Source organism: Salvelinus sp. IW2-2015, linkage group LG4q.1:29 (assembly GCF_002910315.2).
Source record: "Salvelinus sp. IW2-2015 linkage group LG4q.1:29, ASM291031v2, whole genome shotgun sequence".
In the NCBI taxonomy this organism is placed as follows: Eukaryota; Metazoa; Chordata; class Actinopteri; order Salmoniformes; family Salmonidae; genus Salvelinus; species Salvelinus sp. IW2-2015.
In genome coordinates, this window is record NC_036842.1 from 60,933,363 (window position 1) to 60,951,669 (window position 18,307).

Here is an 18,307-nt window from a genome sequence, read left to right on the forward strand (position 1 = left end):
TTATATCATAACTGACTAGTAGTCTGTCTCCCCTGTGTCTGAGAAGCTTGGTGGTTGTCTGCTTGCTTAATGAATGTTTTTTGTAGTGCCCTCACAGGTATGAAGCAGATAACCCTGCAAAAATACTATTCTCTACATTTTAATCTAGCACAAATGGAAAAAAAATATTCACCCATTTGTTCAGCTTTGTTTTTTGTTTTTTTCAGAATCATCATTCTGTTATTCTTTATACATTAGAGGCATTCTGAAGAGTACTGTGAGTTGACAGATTTGGAAAAACAAATCTTCTTAAATGTGAATAAATAAATTGTAACCCCGGAATAGCTCAGTTGTAACCCCGGAATAGCTCTAAAATGTTTGGGTTGATGGGTCTTGAACACCTCCATTACAAATCAGCCAACACAACCAGAGAGGACATTACCTATTTCAGCAGAAAGCATATGGGGCACAGACAGTCTCTTAGGCCAAGAGGCATCACACTCACATGAACACACTCAAGGCCCTTACAAAGAAATGACTCATTCTGATCAGTGTCTCCCCATCACAACAAAAACCTGGCGGACAAAAATAAGTACATAGAGTATGTCATGTCAATTTTCTGTAACTGTAAACATTAGCGAAATAAAGGGAGAAAGGACACAGTCACACAGGGAAAATGGACATCTAAATTGTAAACGTTTCAAACACAGACCAACACACAGTATTGTCTCAGACTTCTATTTGACCCTTTAGCAAATCAGGCTCTCACACTACAGAGATCATCATCACCCCAACCACACCACAGGTATGGTGACTGACATCCTCACCGCCCCAGCACATAGAACGTAAACCAACGAACCCCAACTGTCCCCCACAACACACAAGCACACATTCACACACCACCAAGCATAAACAATGTACCCCCTCCACACATTCACACACCACCAAGCATAAACAATGTACCCCCTCCACACAAGCACACACCACCAAGCATAAACAATGTACCCCCTCCACACAAGCACACACTCACACACCACCAAGCATAAACAATGTACCCCCTCCACACACAGAACAAGTGTAGTTTGACTGGCATCTTCACTGCCTCAACACATATAGAAGCATAAACTACACCCCTGACACCACCCACCCACCCACACACAACCCAAACAGAAACCTACACAGACAGACCCTGCCCCGCCAATTCTGCACCTCACACACCGCTACTCCACCTCAAAGCGAAGACTAAGAGAAGCACATGTGACTCCAGCTAATGAGTGAGTGGGTGGGTGCTGTAACTCTGGTGATTGGGGGGCGTCTGTCGGATGATCAGACAACGTCCTGGGAGTCGACCTTTCCCTGGCACACAGGGTGCATCCAGCCCGATTCTTCCTCCTCCCCCGTCTCTTCCGGTGAAGGCCATGCGAGGACTGGATCCAGATGAGTGACAGGGAGCCAGGGACCGCTAGACTCTGGAGGCAGAATGGAGGGCAGAGCAGGGGGCCAGGGCATGTGGTGGGGCAACTGGCTGGCTGGGGTGGGGCGACAAGCGGCCTGGTGAGGCAGTTTGCCTGGAGGGGTCAGCCTGGTTGGGCCGACTGGCAGTCTCTAGGGCTGAAGGGGCAGGGAGGAGGGGCACTCCTTAATGCATGTGGAAGTGACAGTATTGGCTTGATGTTTCTTTTGGTTCAGTTTGCTAGGAATTTTCTTGATAGATCAATTGATTGGTTGTTTTGGTTACTTCAGTATCCAGATATCCATGGTTGGACCATAAAGTGCCCTGAGAGGTTATAACCATATAATCAAAGTGGATACACAGACAGTTAAGGGTGTTATTTTAAATGTATAATTCACACTTACAGAATGCTATAATTTCATAACGACTGAGAATGTTCGTTTTATTCAGGGTGGTTATACTGTACATGCATGTGTGCGTATGTATGCATTATACAGTGCATTTTCACTGAGTATACCAAACATTAGCAACACCTTCCTAATATTGAGTTGCTCAATTAGTCGGGGCGTGGACTCTACAAGGTGTCAAAAGCGTTCCACAGGGATGCTGGCCCATGTTGACTCCAATGTTTCCCACAGTTGTGTCAAGTTGTCTGGACGTCCTTTGGGTGGTGGACCATTCTTGATACACACGGGAAACTGCTGAGTGTGAAAAACACAGCACCGTTGCAGTTCTTGACACACTCAAACCAGTGCGCCTGGCACCTACTACCCCGTTCAAAGGCACTTAAATAATTTGTCTTGCCCATTCACCTTATTTAACCTGTCTCCTCCCCTTCATCTACATTGGTTTGAAGTGGATTTAACAAGTGACATCAATAAGGGATCATAGCTTTCACCTGGATTCACCTGGTCAGTCTAAGTCATGGAAAGAGAAGGTGTTCTTAATGTTTTGTACACTCAGCGTAGATGTGAGTGAGCTATTTCAAGAGTACGTTCATCATATTACTACTACCGAGTTACACTGAGTGAGTGTCCTATTTGTATCATAGTATTCTTGTAAGAATCTCCTGTCCCCAGTCTCCTGTGTGGAAGAGAAGGGATGCTCTCACCTTGGAGTAGTAGGACTAGCAGCACAGAGGTCAGTCAGTCTGAAGGATGCTCAGGGCAGGACCGATTAATCTCAAACCAGGAGTCTATACAGCTGGGAGAGGAAGAGAGGAGAAAACACAACCATTACATGAATGCACATATCTCTTTGGCCTCAGTTACGGTATATCACTGAGTATATCACTGAGCCTAAATGTATTGCCCCACTGAGTATAATTAATCTAGTGGAGTCATTTCAGGCTGGGTAATCCTGTGAGCCTGCGTGCTTACTGTACATTGGGAACGTATCCAGAGCCCTTGACTTTTTCCACATTGTTACATTGCAGCCTTATTTTAAAATTWAAAAAATTATTCCCTCAATCTACACACAATACCCCATAATTACAAAGTGAAAAAAGGGTTTTAGAATATTTTGTAATTGTCTTAAATAAAAAACAGAAATACCTTATTTACATAAGTATTCAGACCCTTTGCTATGACAAATTGACCTCAGATGCATCCTGTTTCCATTGATCCTCATTGAGATGTTTCTACAACTCGATTGGATTCCACCTGTGGTAAATTCAATTGATTGGACAGTGCATGTCAGAGCAAAAATCAAGCCATGAGGTCAAAGGAATTGTCCCTTGAGCTCCGAGACAGGATTGTGTTGAGGCACAGATCTAGAGAAGGGTACCAAAAGAATTCTGCAGCATTGAAGGTCCTCAAGAACACGGTGGCCTCCATCATTCTTAAATGGAAGAAGTTTGGAACCACTAAGACTTTTCCTAGAGCTGTGCCCCTGGTCAAACTGAGCAATTGGTGGAGAAGGGTGGTGACCAAGAACCCGATGGTCACTCTGACAGAGCTCCAGAGTTCCTCTGTGGAGATGGGAGAACCTTCCAAAACGACAACCATCTATGCAACACTCCACCAATCAGGCCTTTATGGTAGAATGGCCAGACGGAAGCCATTCCTCAGTAAAAGGCACATGGTATCCCACTTGGTGTTTGCCAAAAGGCACCAAAAGGACTCAGACCATGAGAAACAAAAACATTACGCCAGGGTAAATCTACACAAAACACAGCCCTTATTTTAAGTGTTTCTAAAATCCCCTATGGGAAAAATAAATGGTGGAAAAACAATTGGAACCATTTCCTTGTTTGACAGCTAGGTTATCGCTATTATGACTCATACTGTGGAATAGTCCAAAAAGTACCAACTCCAAGMTAAATTAAAGTGCAGCTCAAATACTCTAAATTGTTTATAACATGAATGAAAATGACATATATATATGGATGTTGGCCAAAAAAATATTGGTAAATGTTGAATTAATATGGAAATGACTAAAAGTAACTCCACTACATGTAACTGTTATTCTTTCTTGACTGTGTGATATTAGGTTGCTTCTTGTGTAAATATTTTCAGTCTGGATTTTAATGATTTGATTCTTTGGTCCGATGAAACCAAGATTGAACACTTTGGCCTGGCAGCCAAGCATCACGTCTCGAGTAAACCTGGCACCATCCCTACGGTTAAGCATGGTGGTGGCACCATCCCTACGGTGAAGCATGGTGGTGGCAGCATCATGCTGTGGGGATGTTTTTCAGGGGTAGGGACTGGTAGACTAGTCAGGATCGAGAGAAAGATGAACAGAGCAAAGTACAGAGAGATCCTTGATGAAAATCTGCTCCAGAGCACTCAGGCCCTCAGACTGGGGCGAAGGTTCACCTTTGGACAGGACAACGATCCTAAGCACACAGCCAAGACAACGCAGGAGTGGCTTCGGGACAAGTCTGAAAGTCCTTGAGTGGCCCAGCCTGAGCCTGGACTTGAACCCGATCGAACATCTCTGGAAAGACCTGAAAATAGCTGTGCAGTGACGCTCCCCATCCGACCTGACAGAGCTTGAGAGGATCTGCAGAGAAGAATGGAAGAAACTCCCAAAATACAGGTGTGCCAAGCATACCCATGAAGACTCGAGGTTGTAATGCTGCCAAAGGTGCTTCAACAAAGTACTGAGTAAAGGCTCTGAATACTTATGTAAATGTGATATTATATATTYTTTTTTCAATTAGCAACATTTTTTGAAAACCTGTTTTTGCTTTGTCATTATGGGCTATTGTGTGTAAATAGTTTTTTTCCCCCTCATCAATTTAATCCATTTTAGAATAAGGCTGTAACGTAACAAAATGTGGAAAAAGTCAAGGAGTCTGACTGAATACTTTCCGAATGCACTGTACAGTCCGGACCAGGAGTTGAGTCAGAGGGTTCGTCAACTGGCACCCTATTCCCTATGGTGCATGTCTTTTGACCTGAGCCGTATGTGCCCTAGTCAAAAGTAGTGCAATATCTAGGGGATATGATGTAATTTGAGATGCAGCCTGAGAGCTGAGTCGTACCTCACCTTTTGTGATAGATGCAGAGACAAGGCAGTCTGGCGATGGTGTCTCCTTGCTGCAGCTCCTCCAGACAGATCACACATTCCCCGGCATCCCTTGCTAGCACGTCATCTGTGACACGCAGACACACACACACACAGGAAATCAGGCGCAGGCACACACACACACAAAGCAAGACAACGGTGAGTGGCAATGACACATCACATCGTACCAAATATGAAAAACAAAGGCAGTGTGTCACTGCCACAAGAACAAAACTAAATTCAGTAAAAAACTGGAGACTATTCCACTAAAGCAACAATCGAACAGATACACCAGAATAGAACAGAGCAAAAGAAACGCAGCTGTGCACTCTGCTATTCAGGTGGAAGAGCATCCAGTCAGTGCGTCAGAGGAGAGGGAGGACTAGGCCTGGTCTGGTTGCTGCTGTGTAAAACAAACAGCAGGGGGCAGCATTGAGCACAGGCTGGTCTGGACCAACACAACCAGAGAAGAAGAGGCGAAGCAAGAGGGTCCACTGCTGTTAAAATCTGTCCACGCGGGAATACAGCGATAAGCAGACCGATAAGCAGACCGCCTGCCTACCCGCCTTTTGGGACAACGACTCCTATTTTAAGGGCAGAGACACAACCATCTCACACAGCTTATACAAAGTATCTAACACAACTCACTGATGCAGCCGACACATCGTTTGGCTTCTAGACCCAACATGGCTCACAGTTAYTGTCTCTGTGCACAGGCAGACGGTACACGAACCAGAATACTGTGTGTGTGTGTGTTACAGGAAACATCCAGCAAGGTAATGATCAGCAGGATAGAACACGGTAGCTCATACCCCAACAGTGAGTCACAGAAACACATTTTGCAACAGCCATTGTTCTTAGAGTAAGACATTGTGGATTCCAGTAAAACCTAGTTTAAATTTGACAGGAAATGCTGCACTGCACAGTGCCAGAACAGAGTAGGACACCAGACCACATCCTGTTACAGTAACTCAATACTTTCCCTGGAAACACCAGTGTGTGTGTGTATGTGTGTGTGTGTGTGTGCACACACACATCTTTCTTGTCATGACTGTTTTGTTTGAGTGAGAGTGGAGTTTTAGAACAAAGGGTAGACTTAAACAATAAGGCCCAAGGGGGTGTGGTGTATGGCCAATATATCATGGCTAAGGGCTGTTAGGCACAACGTGAAGCGGAGTGCCTTATTGCTTTTATAAACTGGTTACCAACATACACGGAGTATACCAAACATTAGGAACACCTTCCTAATATTGAGTATCAAAGGCTTTCCACCGGGATGCTGGTCCATGTTGACTCCAATGCTTTCCACAGTTGTGTCAAGTTGGCTGAATGGTCCACCACCCAAAGGACATTCTTGATACACACGGGAAACTGTTGAGCTTGAAAAACCCAGCAGCATTGCTGTTCTTGACACAAACCGGTGCATCTGGCACCTACTACCATACCCCATTCAAAGGCACTTTTCTTTGTCTTGCCCATTTCACCCTCTGAATGTCACACATACACAATCCATGTCTCAATTGTTTCAAGACTTAAAAATCCTTCTTTAACCTGTCTCCCCCCCTTCATCTACACTGATTGAAGTGTAATTAACAAGTGACATCAATAAAGGATCATCGCTTTCACCTGGTTGGTCTATGCCATTGAAAGAACAGTAAACAAGTATGTTTGTCATACCCGTGGTATATTGTCTGATATACACATTCTGTTTTAGCCAATCAGCATCACAGACCCAAACTACCCAGTTTATAAAACGGGATGGTGAGGTGGACGTGATGCTCTGAACCTCTGGTAGTCCATTCAAAGCATTTAAGGAAGTGAAGGTTATATTTTTAAATGACCCTTAATGAAATGTTTGGTTAGGTTTGAGCACTGGGTGAAAACAGTATTAGAACAAAGGAAAGCGGGAGGAGGAGGGATGAGAGAGGGAATGTGGGGAAGCTAAGGTGAAGGGAGGAGAAGACAGCGTGAGATGGAGTGAGACAGACAGAAGACATATGCTCTGAATGTAAATCAGCTTAGCTAGCTGCCCAGTCCCGTCAACCCTCCCCCTCTCTCCCTACCTCCCACAACATCCTCAATCTCCAAAACTGGTCCTCAGTAAATTTATACACAGCTGTTCCCTTTCCACACCCTTGCAGATAGAACAATAAGCACCTCCTCCTCCCCCCGTCCTCAACTCCTGCTCCTTAGCTTGTTATCCTCTTAGGAGCTATGGCATCAGCGGCTCTCTTCGCATTATGCCAGCCAGAGGGAGGGAAGGTGTGTGTTTTTGTGCATGCAATGTTGTGTACATGGGGGGATTTAGGTCTAGGTGTTCACACTGCAATGTACAGTGCAGTATACTGTATATGTCTATATATTTGTGTCTGTGGGTATGCATTATTATTTGTGTGAAGTTAGTTAGGTCTTGTGTTTTATGCTTATGTATGCGTGTGTGTTTTCTAGGAATCTAGGGGTGTTTGTGAGTGACTGACTGAATGTGACACTGTTTTAGTAGAAATGTAAGTTGGAGTTTGAAGGATAGGTGTAGCCAGTCCACGTGAGCTGACCACTGTCTTTTTTGGGCTACGACATTGCATGATGATATTTTAATACCTGTGGTTAAATTTAGCCCTTGCAGAGAGAGGAGAGTTGGAGAGAGAGAGGAGAGAGAAAGAGTTTGGCTTTTACAGCACAGGTGATGGCTGCCTGCTAGTCTGGAGGACACAGGGAAGCAAGCCATGCTTGAGAAAGCCATAAAAGAAAAAGTACTTTAATCCTATTTGATGTGTTTGGGAAGAATGCCAAATCTCTGTTGGCAATATACTGTATGCAAATGACACTGAGTGGGAAAGGAGTTTATCTGTGAAATAAAAATGAATAATTCAATAACGTCAAGATATTACACTGTCTCTTACAGTTGATGGCGGACGGCGCTGTTTTTGACCAATATTAATGCACTTATATATTTCTGTATTAGCTGGGTGTCACCACCCCTATGTTAATCTCCCATCAGGATCAATACTGGCTGGGGTAGACAGGAGTTCACAGGTATAAGCACCATTAAAGACCACTGGGTAAACCACACAAATAATGTGTGGCATTTCTAACCAGTAACCAATATCACAATGTCAATCTTGCTGGCCAGATACCCACACCTCACCCAACCCACCCACTGTATGGATCCTCTATGTCATTATTATAGACACACACAACTCTCTAGCTGCTCCACAAACAGAAACAGTAAGAATACAGACAGACACACACACATTTATCACTGCCACTGCAGACATGGTGTGTGTGTGTGGAGGTACATTGGCCATGCAGAGAGATCTGCTGATGTGTGACAGGCAGTGGGCCCAGCTGATTGACAATAGACCACAGAGCATTCTGGGAAATAAGATAAGCCGCAGTCCTGTCCCTATGTGTCACTAACTCAGGGGATTGCAGGCAGAGGAGGGGGTGGGTGGGGGGGGGGTGGAGAGAGAGAACAGACGAACAGACAGTAGATAGAGAGGAGAGAGGGCGAGAGAAAAGCAAACGTGTCAGAAATAAAATTTGACAGGACAGTTGAAAAACAACCCAAAAAAAGGAGAGATTTCTCCTCTCTCCTCTTACTCTATATCAGCCATCTCTGTATCACTCTCCAGACTCTTCCATCCTTCTCAGTCACTCTCTGTACTATTCCATCCATCCCAGTCAGTTTCGCTCTACTTTTGCTGCTCACTATCAAGCCAGGCAACCTGGGCTACTATTGCCAGATACCAAGCACGCTAAGCGGTTAGCCCTTGTGGCTAGGACCGCACTTCAATGTGTCTCGGTTTTAGGACCACCAATTTCCAGAGTTTTCTACTGCTGGCGCCTCTCATTTCACGGAGTGAATAGCGTGCTTGTCCTACTATCATTACTGTCATGCCTCCRAAAAAAGACGAGGACCACATCTCTGCTGGACAGGTATGTGAACTCTTGGAGAAGCAGAAAGTTTTCTAAAAGGAAATGATACTTCAGCAGGAAAATAACTGTAAAAGCTTCATACAAATGATCATGGAGTCTACCAACAAACGGCTGGACGACCTGACTAAAGATGTACAAGACATTAAAACAAGCCTTCAGTTCACACAGAAGGATGTGGATGTATTGAAGACACACTTGAAGATACACTTTCCAGAAACTGTTCCTCTATGCGGAATGAAATCACCACAGTCAGGGAGGGCCTCCAGAACATGTCTGGGWAGGCTGATTACCTGGATGGACAATCCAGGAGAAATAATCTTGTAATACATGGTATCCAGGAAAGCCAAAGTGAGACATGGGCTGAATCAGAGGACAAAGTTCGAAAGCTGTTTTCTGAGGAGCTACAACTGGATCAACAGGTAGAGCTGGAACGTGCTCACCGGTCTGGGAAACCAGGGGGCACTGGTGGTGCAAATGGAGCCAGACCCAGGACAATTGTAGTGAAATGCCTCAGGTTCAAGGATAAGCTTGCAGTCCTTGAAAAAGCCAAACGCCTTAAAGGGTCCTTCATCTTCATCAATGAGGATTTCTCAGATGCAGTCCGTCAAAGAAGAAAGGAACTAATACCAGCCATGAAGGCTGCAAGAGAACGAGGTGACATAGCATATCTGAGGTATGACAAACTGATTGTTCACCCTCCCTCCCAAGGAGTTAGGAGGAGCAACAGACAAGTAATTCCAGCTCCACACACATTGACTGAGTATCTCTCTCTCAGATTCCAACGGCTGATTCATGTTTGGACATATAAATACTGTGCATCTACCAAAGAAAGGTCTGTTAATTGCTCACTTGAATATATGCAGTTCAAGGAACAAAAATCATGAAATATGCTGTCTAGTGCAGTCAAACAATATTMATGTATTGGCAATAACAGAGACTCACATGGACTCTTCTTTTGAGGATGCTGAGATCTCTATACATGGAGACAATATGTTCAGGAGGGACAGAAATAGATATGGGGGTGAAGTTGCAGTTTACATCCAGAGTCATATTCCAGCAAAACAACGTAAGGACTTCATGTTGAATGGATTAGAGGCGCTATGGGTACAGGTGCATTTACCACATTTGAAACCTAAACTAGTTGGTGGCTGCTATAGGCCACCTGGTGCTGATGTGAAATATATTGATGTAATTTGCGAAATGTTGGATAAGTTATCTGATGAAAATAGGGAAATATATTTTGGGGGGGAGATATGAATATTGCTTTTTTTGAGCACCAACTGGCCAATGAGAAAGAAACGTATTTCTGTTGCCAATGTACAGTTGAAGTCAGAAGTTTACATACACCTCAGCCAAATACATTTAAACTCAGTTTTTCACAATCCCTGACATTTAATCCTAGTAAAAATTCCCTCTCTTAAGTCAGTTAGGATCACCACTTAATTTTAAGAGTGTGAAATGTCAGAATAATAGTAGAGAGAATGATTTATTTCAGCGTTTATTTCATCACATTCCCAGTGGGTCAGAAGTTTACATACACTCAATTAGTATTTGGTAGCATTGCCTTTCAATTGTTTAACTTGGGTAAAACGTTTTGGGTAGCCTTCCACAAGCTTCCCACAATAAGTTGGGTGAATTTTGGCCCATTCCTCCTGACAGAGCTGGTGTAACTGAGTCAGGCTTGTAGGCCTCCTTGCTCGCACATGCTTTTTCAGTTCGGCCCACAAATTTTCTATAAGATTGAGGTCAGAGCTTTGTGATGGCCACTCCAATACCTTGACTTTGTTGTCCTTAAGCCATTTTGCCACAACNCCTTAAGCCATTTTGCCACAACTTTGGAAGTGTGCTTGGGGTCATTGTCCATTTGGAAGACACATTTGCGACCAAGCTTTAACTTCCTGACTGATGTCTTGAGATGTTGCTTCAATATATCCACATAATTTCCCCTCCTCATGATAACATTTGTTTTGTGAAGTGCACCAGTCCCTCCTGCAACAAAGCACCCACACAACATGATGCTGCCACCCCCGTGCTTCACGGTTGGGATGGTGTTCTTCGACTTGCAAGCCTCCCCATTTTTCCTCCAAACATAACAATGGTCATTATGGCCAAACAGTTCCATTTTTGTTTCATCAGACCAGAGGACATTTCCCCAAAAAGTATGATCTTTGTCCCCATGTGCAGTTGCAAACCGTAGTCTGGCTTTTTTAATGACGGTTTTGGAGCAGTGGCATCTTCCTTGCTGAGCGGCCTTTCAGGTTATGTCAATATAGAACTCATTTTACCCTTGATATAGATACTTTTGTACCTGTTTCCTCCATCTTCACAAGGTCCTTTGCTGTTGTTCTGGGATTGATTTGCACTTTTCGCATCATATTACGTTCATCTCTAGGAAACAGAACGCGTCTCCTTCCTGAGCGGTATGACGGCTGCATGGTCCCATGGTGTTTATACTTGCGTACTATTGTTTATACAGATGAACGTGGTACCTTCAGGCGTTTGGAAATTGCTCCCAAGGATGAACCAGACTTGTGTAGGTCTACAATTTTTTTTCTGAGGTCGTGTCTGATTTCTTTTGATTTTCCCATGATGTCAAGCAAAGAGGCACTGAGTTTGAAGGTAGGCCTTGAAATACATCCACAGGTACACCTCCAATTTATTCAAATTATTTCAATTAGCCTATCAGAAGCTTCTAAAACCATGACATCATTTTCTGGAATTTTCCAAGCTGTTTAAAGGCACAGTCAACTTAGTGTATGTAAACTTCTGACCCACTGGAATTGTGATACAGTGAATTAGAAGTGAAATAATCTGTCTTTAAACAATTGTTGGAAAAATTACATTGTCATGCACAAAGTAGATGTCTTAATCGACTTGCCAAAACTATAGTTTGTTAACAAGAAATTTGTGGAGTGGTTGAAAAATGAGTTTTAATGACTCCAACCTAAGTGTATGTAAACTTCCGACTTCAACCATATGTAACCTGACCCAAGTTATGACATTACAAACCAGAACGTTCAWTAATAGGTCCGGTATCACATCATCAACTTGTATCGATCACATTTTTACTAACATGGCTGAACATTGTATCAGTGGCACTAGGTTGCAGTGATCATAACTTGGTTGCACTCACTAGGAAAGCTAAAATACCAAAGGCTGGCCCAAAGATAATCTACCGCAGGTCCTACAGAGGGTTCAATCAGGACTCATTTGTGGATGAGATTAAGAATGTGCAATGGTTAGAAGTGTGTAGTAAGGATGATCCTGAAATGTCACTTAAGTTTAAGAAATCATTTATGAGTATAGTTGATAAGCACGCCCCTTTAAGAAAATGCACTGTGAGGTCAAACGGTGCCCCATGGATTGATGATGAGCTGAGAAATTTATGATTATGATGCCAAAAAAGTAGCAGATAAATCTGGCACTCTGTTTGATAAGCAAAGTTATTGTAAATTAAGAAATCTGGGTGATGTGAAGGGTGATGTGAAAAAGCTGTTGGGAACGTTGAACACTATTATGGGTAGGAATTCGAGCATGTCCGCCTTTTTTGTTGAATTAGAGTGTATATTTATTACAAAACCACATGACATCGCAAACTACTTTAATTCATATTTTACAGGCAAAGTGGACAAGTTGAGGAATGCTATGATTCCAACTGATGGCTCCATGTCATATACCCTTAGAAAAGATTGTATCAAATTTCATCAAGTAGAAAGGGAAGAGTTAGAAAGGATGCTGTTGTCTCTTTCGGATGACAAGTCGCCTGGTACAGATCATCTTGRCGACAAATTGCTTAGAGCTACAGCTAGCCAAACATCTACCCCAATCTCTTATACACTGCTCAAAAAAATAAAGGGAACACTTAAACAACACAATGTAACTCCAAGTCAATCACACTTCTGTGAAATCAAACTGTCCACTTAGGAAGCAACACTGATTGACAATAAATTTCACATGCTGTTGTGCAAATGGAATAGACAAAAGGTGGAAATTATAGGCAATTAGCAAGACACCCCCAAAAAAGGAGTGATTCTGCAGGTGGTGACCACAGACCACTTCTCAGTTCCTATGCTTCCTGGCTGATGTTTTGGTCACTTTTGAATGCTGGCGGTGCTCTCACTCTAGTGGTAGCATGAGACGGAGTCTACAACCCACACAAGTGGCTCAGGTAGTGCAGTTCATCCAGGATGGCACATCAATGCGAGCTGTGGCAAAAAGGTTTGCTGTGTCTGTCAGCGTAGTGTCCAGAGCATGGAGGCGCTACCAGGAGACAGGCCAGTACATCAGGAGACGTGGAGGAGGCCATAGGAGGGCAACAACCCAGCAGCAGTACCGCTACCTCCGCCTTTGTGCAAGGAGGTGCACTGCCAGAGCCCTGCAAAATGACCTCCAGCAGGCCACAAATGTGCATATTCCATTTGCACAACAGCATGTGAAATTTATTGTCAATCAGTGTTGCTTCCTAAGTGGACAGTTTGATTTCACAGAAGTGTGATTGACTTGGAGTTACATTGTGTTGTTTAAGTGTTCCCTTTATTTTTTTGAGCAGTGTATTTTGAATAAGTGCTTGATGTATTGGGTGTGCCCAGAAGTCTGGAAAGAGTCAAAGGTTATTCCACTACCTAAGCATAAAAAATCTGCATTCACTGGTCCTAATAGTCCTATAAGTTCGCTGCCTGAGTTAAATAAATTATTGGAGAAAAAAATGTATCTGTACAAATAAGGATTATTTCTCATGTAATGGTCTGATAACGGGTTTCCAGCATGCATACAAAGAAGGGCATTCTACGAGTACGGCCTTAGCATAAATGACAGATTATTGGTTAAAGAGTATGGATGACAGGAAGTTAGTTGGTGTTGCTAGATTTCAGTGCTGCTTTTGATGTAATTGATCATGAACTGTTACTAGGTAAACTCAAATGTTATGGTTTTAAGTCTGCAGCTCTATCCTGGATGGAAAGCTATCTATCCAGGAGAAGGCAAAAATTGYTCTTTAATGGTAGCTTTTCAAACAGTAAATATATACACTGTGGTGTTCCTCAAGGAAGTTGCCTAGGCCCACTTCTCATTACCTTCAGTAATGAGCAAAGTAAGAGTGGTCATGTATGCTGATGACTCTACAATGTATAGCGCAGCATCAGAATGTAATGAGCTAACAGATGTACTGAGCAGTGAACTAAGAATGGTGTCTGAATGGGTTGATACGAACAAATTGGTGTTGAACATTTCTAAAACTAAATGTATCGTATTTGGTTCAAGATATATGCTTGCTGATGATCCCCAATTGAATTTGTCGATGAATAGAACGCATGTACAGCAAGTGAAAAAAACGAAACTACTAGGCGCCATGTTGGACGCAGCTTTATCATGACATAGATAATATTTTTGTTAAGATGGGTAAGGGAATTGCTGTCACAAGAAAATGTTCTGAGTATGTAACATCTAGCACACTGAATCAGGTGATTCAAACCTTGGTCCTATCACACTTAGAGTACTATCCAGTTAAATGGTCAATCCCTGGTCCTATCACACTTAGAGTACTGTCCAGTTAAATGGTCATCTGCAGCAAAGAAAGATATAAAAAAGCTCAAAAGGCTCAAAACAGGGCTGGTAGATTACCTCTTCATTGCTCTATCCGTATGAATATTATCCAAATGCATCAGAATCTCTCATTGCTTCATGTTAAAAACAAATTACTATCTAGTCTTCTGATTTTCTTTAGGAATGTTATATTACATTTTTTAAGTATTTCTCAGTCCAGTTAGTACATACTAGCAACACACATAACCACCAAACCAGACAGGCAAATTCAGGGCAGCTAAAACAACCCAAGCCAAGGAGAAATCGCCTTATATCTACAGTTTTATATAGAGCCATAGCTGAATGGAACAATTTACCAATCCATATTTCTCAGGCAAAAAAATAAAAGAACATCTAATGCGATAGACCATATGACTGGACAGCAAATAGAAAGCATCAACTGAATGTTAAATGTGTTCATGTCAGGTATTTTAATGATCTGTATTGTCTACTTGTTGAATGACTGAGAAGTCTTGAATGTGGTTGTTTGTATTGTCTTATTAATTGGTGTTGGACCCAGGAAGATTAGCCAGCGTTACGGCGTTAGCAAATGGGGATCCTAATAAAAATTACAATCTCAATCTTTTTCTACCCCCATTCCTTTTCAGCCCCTCATCTATCTACTTCTACCTCTCCGTCCTGACAGACCTGGCTTTAAATGAGCCCGAGAAAGCAGACTGGTCATACGTGACACGTAGCCCACAGGGTCACCTTCAGCCCCAGACCGGAACGGAAAGCGGTCACTCAAACAGGTAGCAGTCAGTCAATCACAGGGGTGACCAAGGCTGCAGGCAGCCATCTCAGCTAGTCACGCTGTCAATCAAACAACCTGGAGCCAAGCTGGTACACATGGTCACGGGAAAAGAACAGCAGACAAGGACCCATAATGCCCAGGGAAAGCTGATTGTATACCTGAATCGACTCGGAACATATACCTGGCTTGACTCCCTGAACATACTTATATGTGCTTAGCTGACACTCTGAACATTTAACTGTCTCTCCTACAATCTGAGCATACTGATTACCCATGAACCAAAACCAATTACAGAGCTAATGGCATACATACACTATCTCTGTGTGTCGCTACTGTATGGCGCATGAAGATCAGGTTTTTCTTGTTTAGATACTGTGATTACTTAAGTACAAGCAGCTCAAGCCATTGATATAGAAATACAGGATTCTAATTCTATTTCTATGGCTACAGTCTGCATTGGACAATCCTGAACTCTCTGTCCACAGACAGACAGTAGTAATATGGAGAGAATCGATGGAGGGAATAACACTCGCCGTGACCCCCCAGCTCTGGTGCTAGAGAGACGGCTCATATAAAGTTCACGTCTACATTCCCACAGTCACAGCCAACATTGACATAGTAAGAGATAGGGGGAGAGAGCATCATGGGAGACGGGGATGAGAGGCTACGTGCGCAAGAGAGAGACAGAGGGATAATGAGAAGAATGCAAAGATTCAGAGGAGGAAAAGTGACGAACAAGAGGGGAGAGAAGAAGAGATCAAGAGCAGGATATAGGGTCTGGGGAGAGGTAGAGGAAGTGTGTCTCACCATTATAGGACAGGCGGGGCTTGCTTAGACACATGATGAAGTGCACCTCCATCTCATTGGACGCCACAGACTTGGAGCAGACAGGACACTTGAACCCTGTGGAGAACGAGGTTAGACCTTAGTATACACACGTTACACTGGCGCTCAAAGCAACCATCCAATTTACAACAGTGAATAAGTGAAACAAATTATCTTAGATTATTACAAACCAATGTTCCAAACTAAAATAGGGGCACCACAAACATTGGCATCAACCATGTAGAGTCACACTGAATCACTGTCTGTCTTTTCTAGTCAGTCCCCTTTGCATGACAATGTGATACAGACCTGTCCCCTATTAATCATGTAATACAACAATTATCATCCTTAAAAACGTTGAATGTTTACCTGCATATGGAAAGGGACTGCAGATGGAAATGAGCTGTGTTGCAAAATCTGGTGAGATATACAGTATGTTGTCCCTGACTAATAAACTAAACTCTTTTTCAAACTGTGTTGATACAAATCTGGCACATAGAGTGAGTCATTAATCACATACTGTATATCCCATCCCAAATAGCAGACATGACTTACTGCAAAGCCCTATTTTAGCTATCTCCCTTACGATGTTTGGTTTCAGCTTTGTGCATACAACAGCATTAGCAAAGCACATAACAGGAGATTACATCAATTCCTGGCGTCGCTCTCTATCCAGCCACGGGTTGAGTTTTGCATCATGAGCTCTCAATACTGCTTAAACACAGACACTAGTAGTGTTCAGCTGGCTGCACCCAACACTTTAAAATGTACACAGCAACCATAAAACAGACACCAGGGCAGTGTCTCAAATGGCACCCTTTCCCCACGACTTTGGAATATAGGGTCTCATTTGGGACGCAACCCAGTAGTGTTTAGCTGGCTGCTGCACCAAACTCTTTACATTTATTTACACAGTTACCATGCCAGATCCTACAGCGCTGGGCTGGACTTGCCAGTGTTTTAATGCACAATAGCAGGCCATTATCACGTTGGCCATGAAACCACTCAGTACAGGGACCACGCTGTGCTGTGTGTGCATGGCCAGAAATGAGCTCAGCCGTGCCAAAATCAGCGTGCTTTTGGTACAATTATAACTATGCACTCATGAAGATGTTGCTATTCATTTATACTGGTAGCATATGACCGAGTTATTCTTCATTACTAGTTAGTTATTCATGTAATGTTTTAGAAATGGTATATATATATATATATGTGCCGCTGGGACAGCAGTGGGCAGAATGTGTCCTTCCGTATTTTCTCTTTATTCAGTAGAGGAAAGGACAGCATAAATGTGTCAGTAGTGGGATTTGTAACCGTATTGCCCATGGACAATATGTGCTTGGGAGACTGCAGCACTACCGCTACGCCACGCTCCCGCACCGGAATGTGTGTTTAGTGTTAAGTCAGGGTCTAAACTCTTTCTTTGAGGCTTGTCTGGTTTCTATGAGTCTGTCTGGGATTTACCTAGAGAGCATAAAGCATTAAGCAGACGGACCAGCACAGTCGGGAGAAGAGTTGGAGAGATGAAGACAAGCTGTAGAGGTCTATGGAGTAGCTTGGAAGATAAGTATGACAAAGGGATGAAGGTGGGATTGATAGACAGAGGTAGGGAGAAACTAAGAAGGGAAGTAAATGTAGTCAGTAAACCAGGGCCGTCCCCCCACCCACCAGCCCCCCACGGCAGCTGACCCAATTTTCCCCTGGCTGCTATTTTCAGCCCCTCCTTAGGGACAGACGGAGAGAGGGATGGAAGAAATTTGAGGAAAAAAGGAGGAGGTGCAGGAGGACTTTATAAGAGAGATGCTCTGCAGAGGTTGGATGGATCTGATGGACTGAGAAAGCCCATGAATCACCTCCCAGAAGGCAAGAGGCCAGAGAGGCCCTATCTGTAAATGGCAAAGCAGACATTATATGGCAGCATCTCTATGACCATTCCAATGATCAAAGAAGTGTTCAAACAGAGTTCACTTGACAACACTGTGGACCTTTTACCCTCATCATGGAATGGAAACAATGCTAATTTACCCTTCCCTATCTTGTTCAGACTTTCGCCCATTTTCTCTCACTGAATAGAAGTGTGTGTGTGTGTGTGTGTGTGTGTGTGTGTGTGTGTGTCCATCCACTGAGGCGACATCAGCCTCTGAGAACATACTGTAACTGAGAAATAGCACTCTACTGTGAGGTCAAATAGGGGCAAAAGAAAATCACAAGACTGCATCAAAACATAAGCAAACAAAGATATTCCCTACAGTGAACACAGTGTGTGT

The 18,307-nt window shown here is 43.2% G+C and overlaps 1 protein-coding gene across 3 annotated transcripts in view; it reads right to left on the bottom strand.

Annotated features, from left to right (window-relative positions):
* Positions 1-530: 530 nt before the first annotated feature.
* The window catches only part of znrf1 (zinc and ring finger 1), a 31,269-nt gene continuing 13,492 nt past the window's right edge, over positions 531-18,307 (bottom strand). Inside the window, exons 3-6 of one of the 3 annotated variants that reach the window (XM_023985255.2) lie at positions 16,023-16,118; positions 4,928-5,033; positions 2,544-2,635; positions 531-1,756 (exon numbers count right to left, since the gene is read on the bottom strand). In XM_023985255.2, the coding sequence (XP_023841023.1) occupies positions 2,578-2,635; positions 4,928-5,033; positions 16,023-16,118 (260 nt within the window). In that variant the 3' untranslated portion in view covers positions 531-1,756; positions 2,544-2,577. The remainder of the gene's footprint in view (positions 1,757-2,543; positions 2,636-4,927; positions 5,034-16,022; positions 16,119-18,307) is intronic. The other 2 variants (XM_023985257.2, XM_023985256.2) reach the window with 2 other exon arrangements.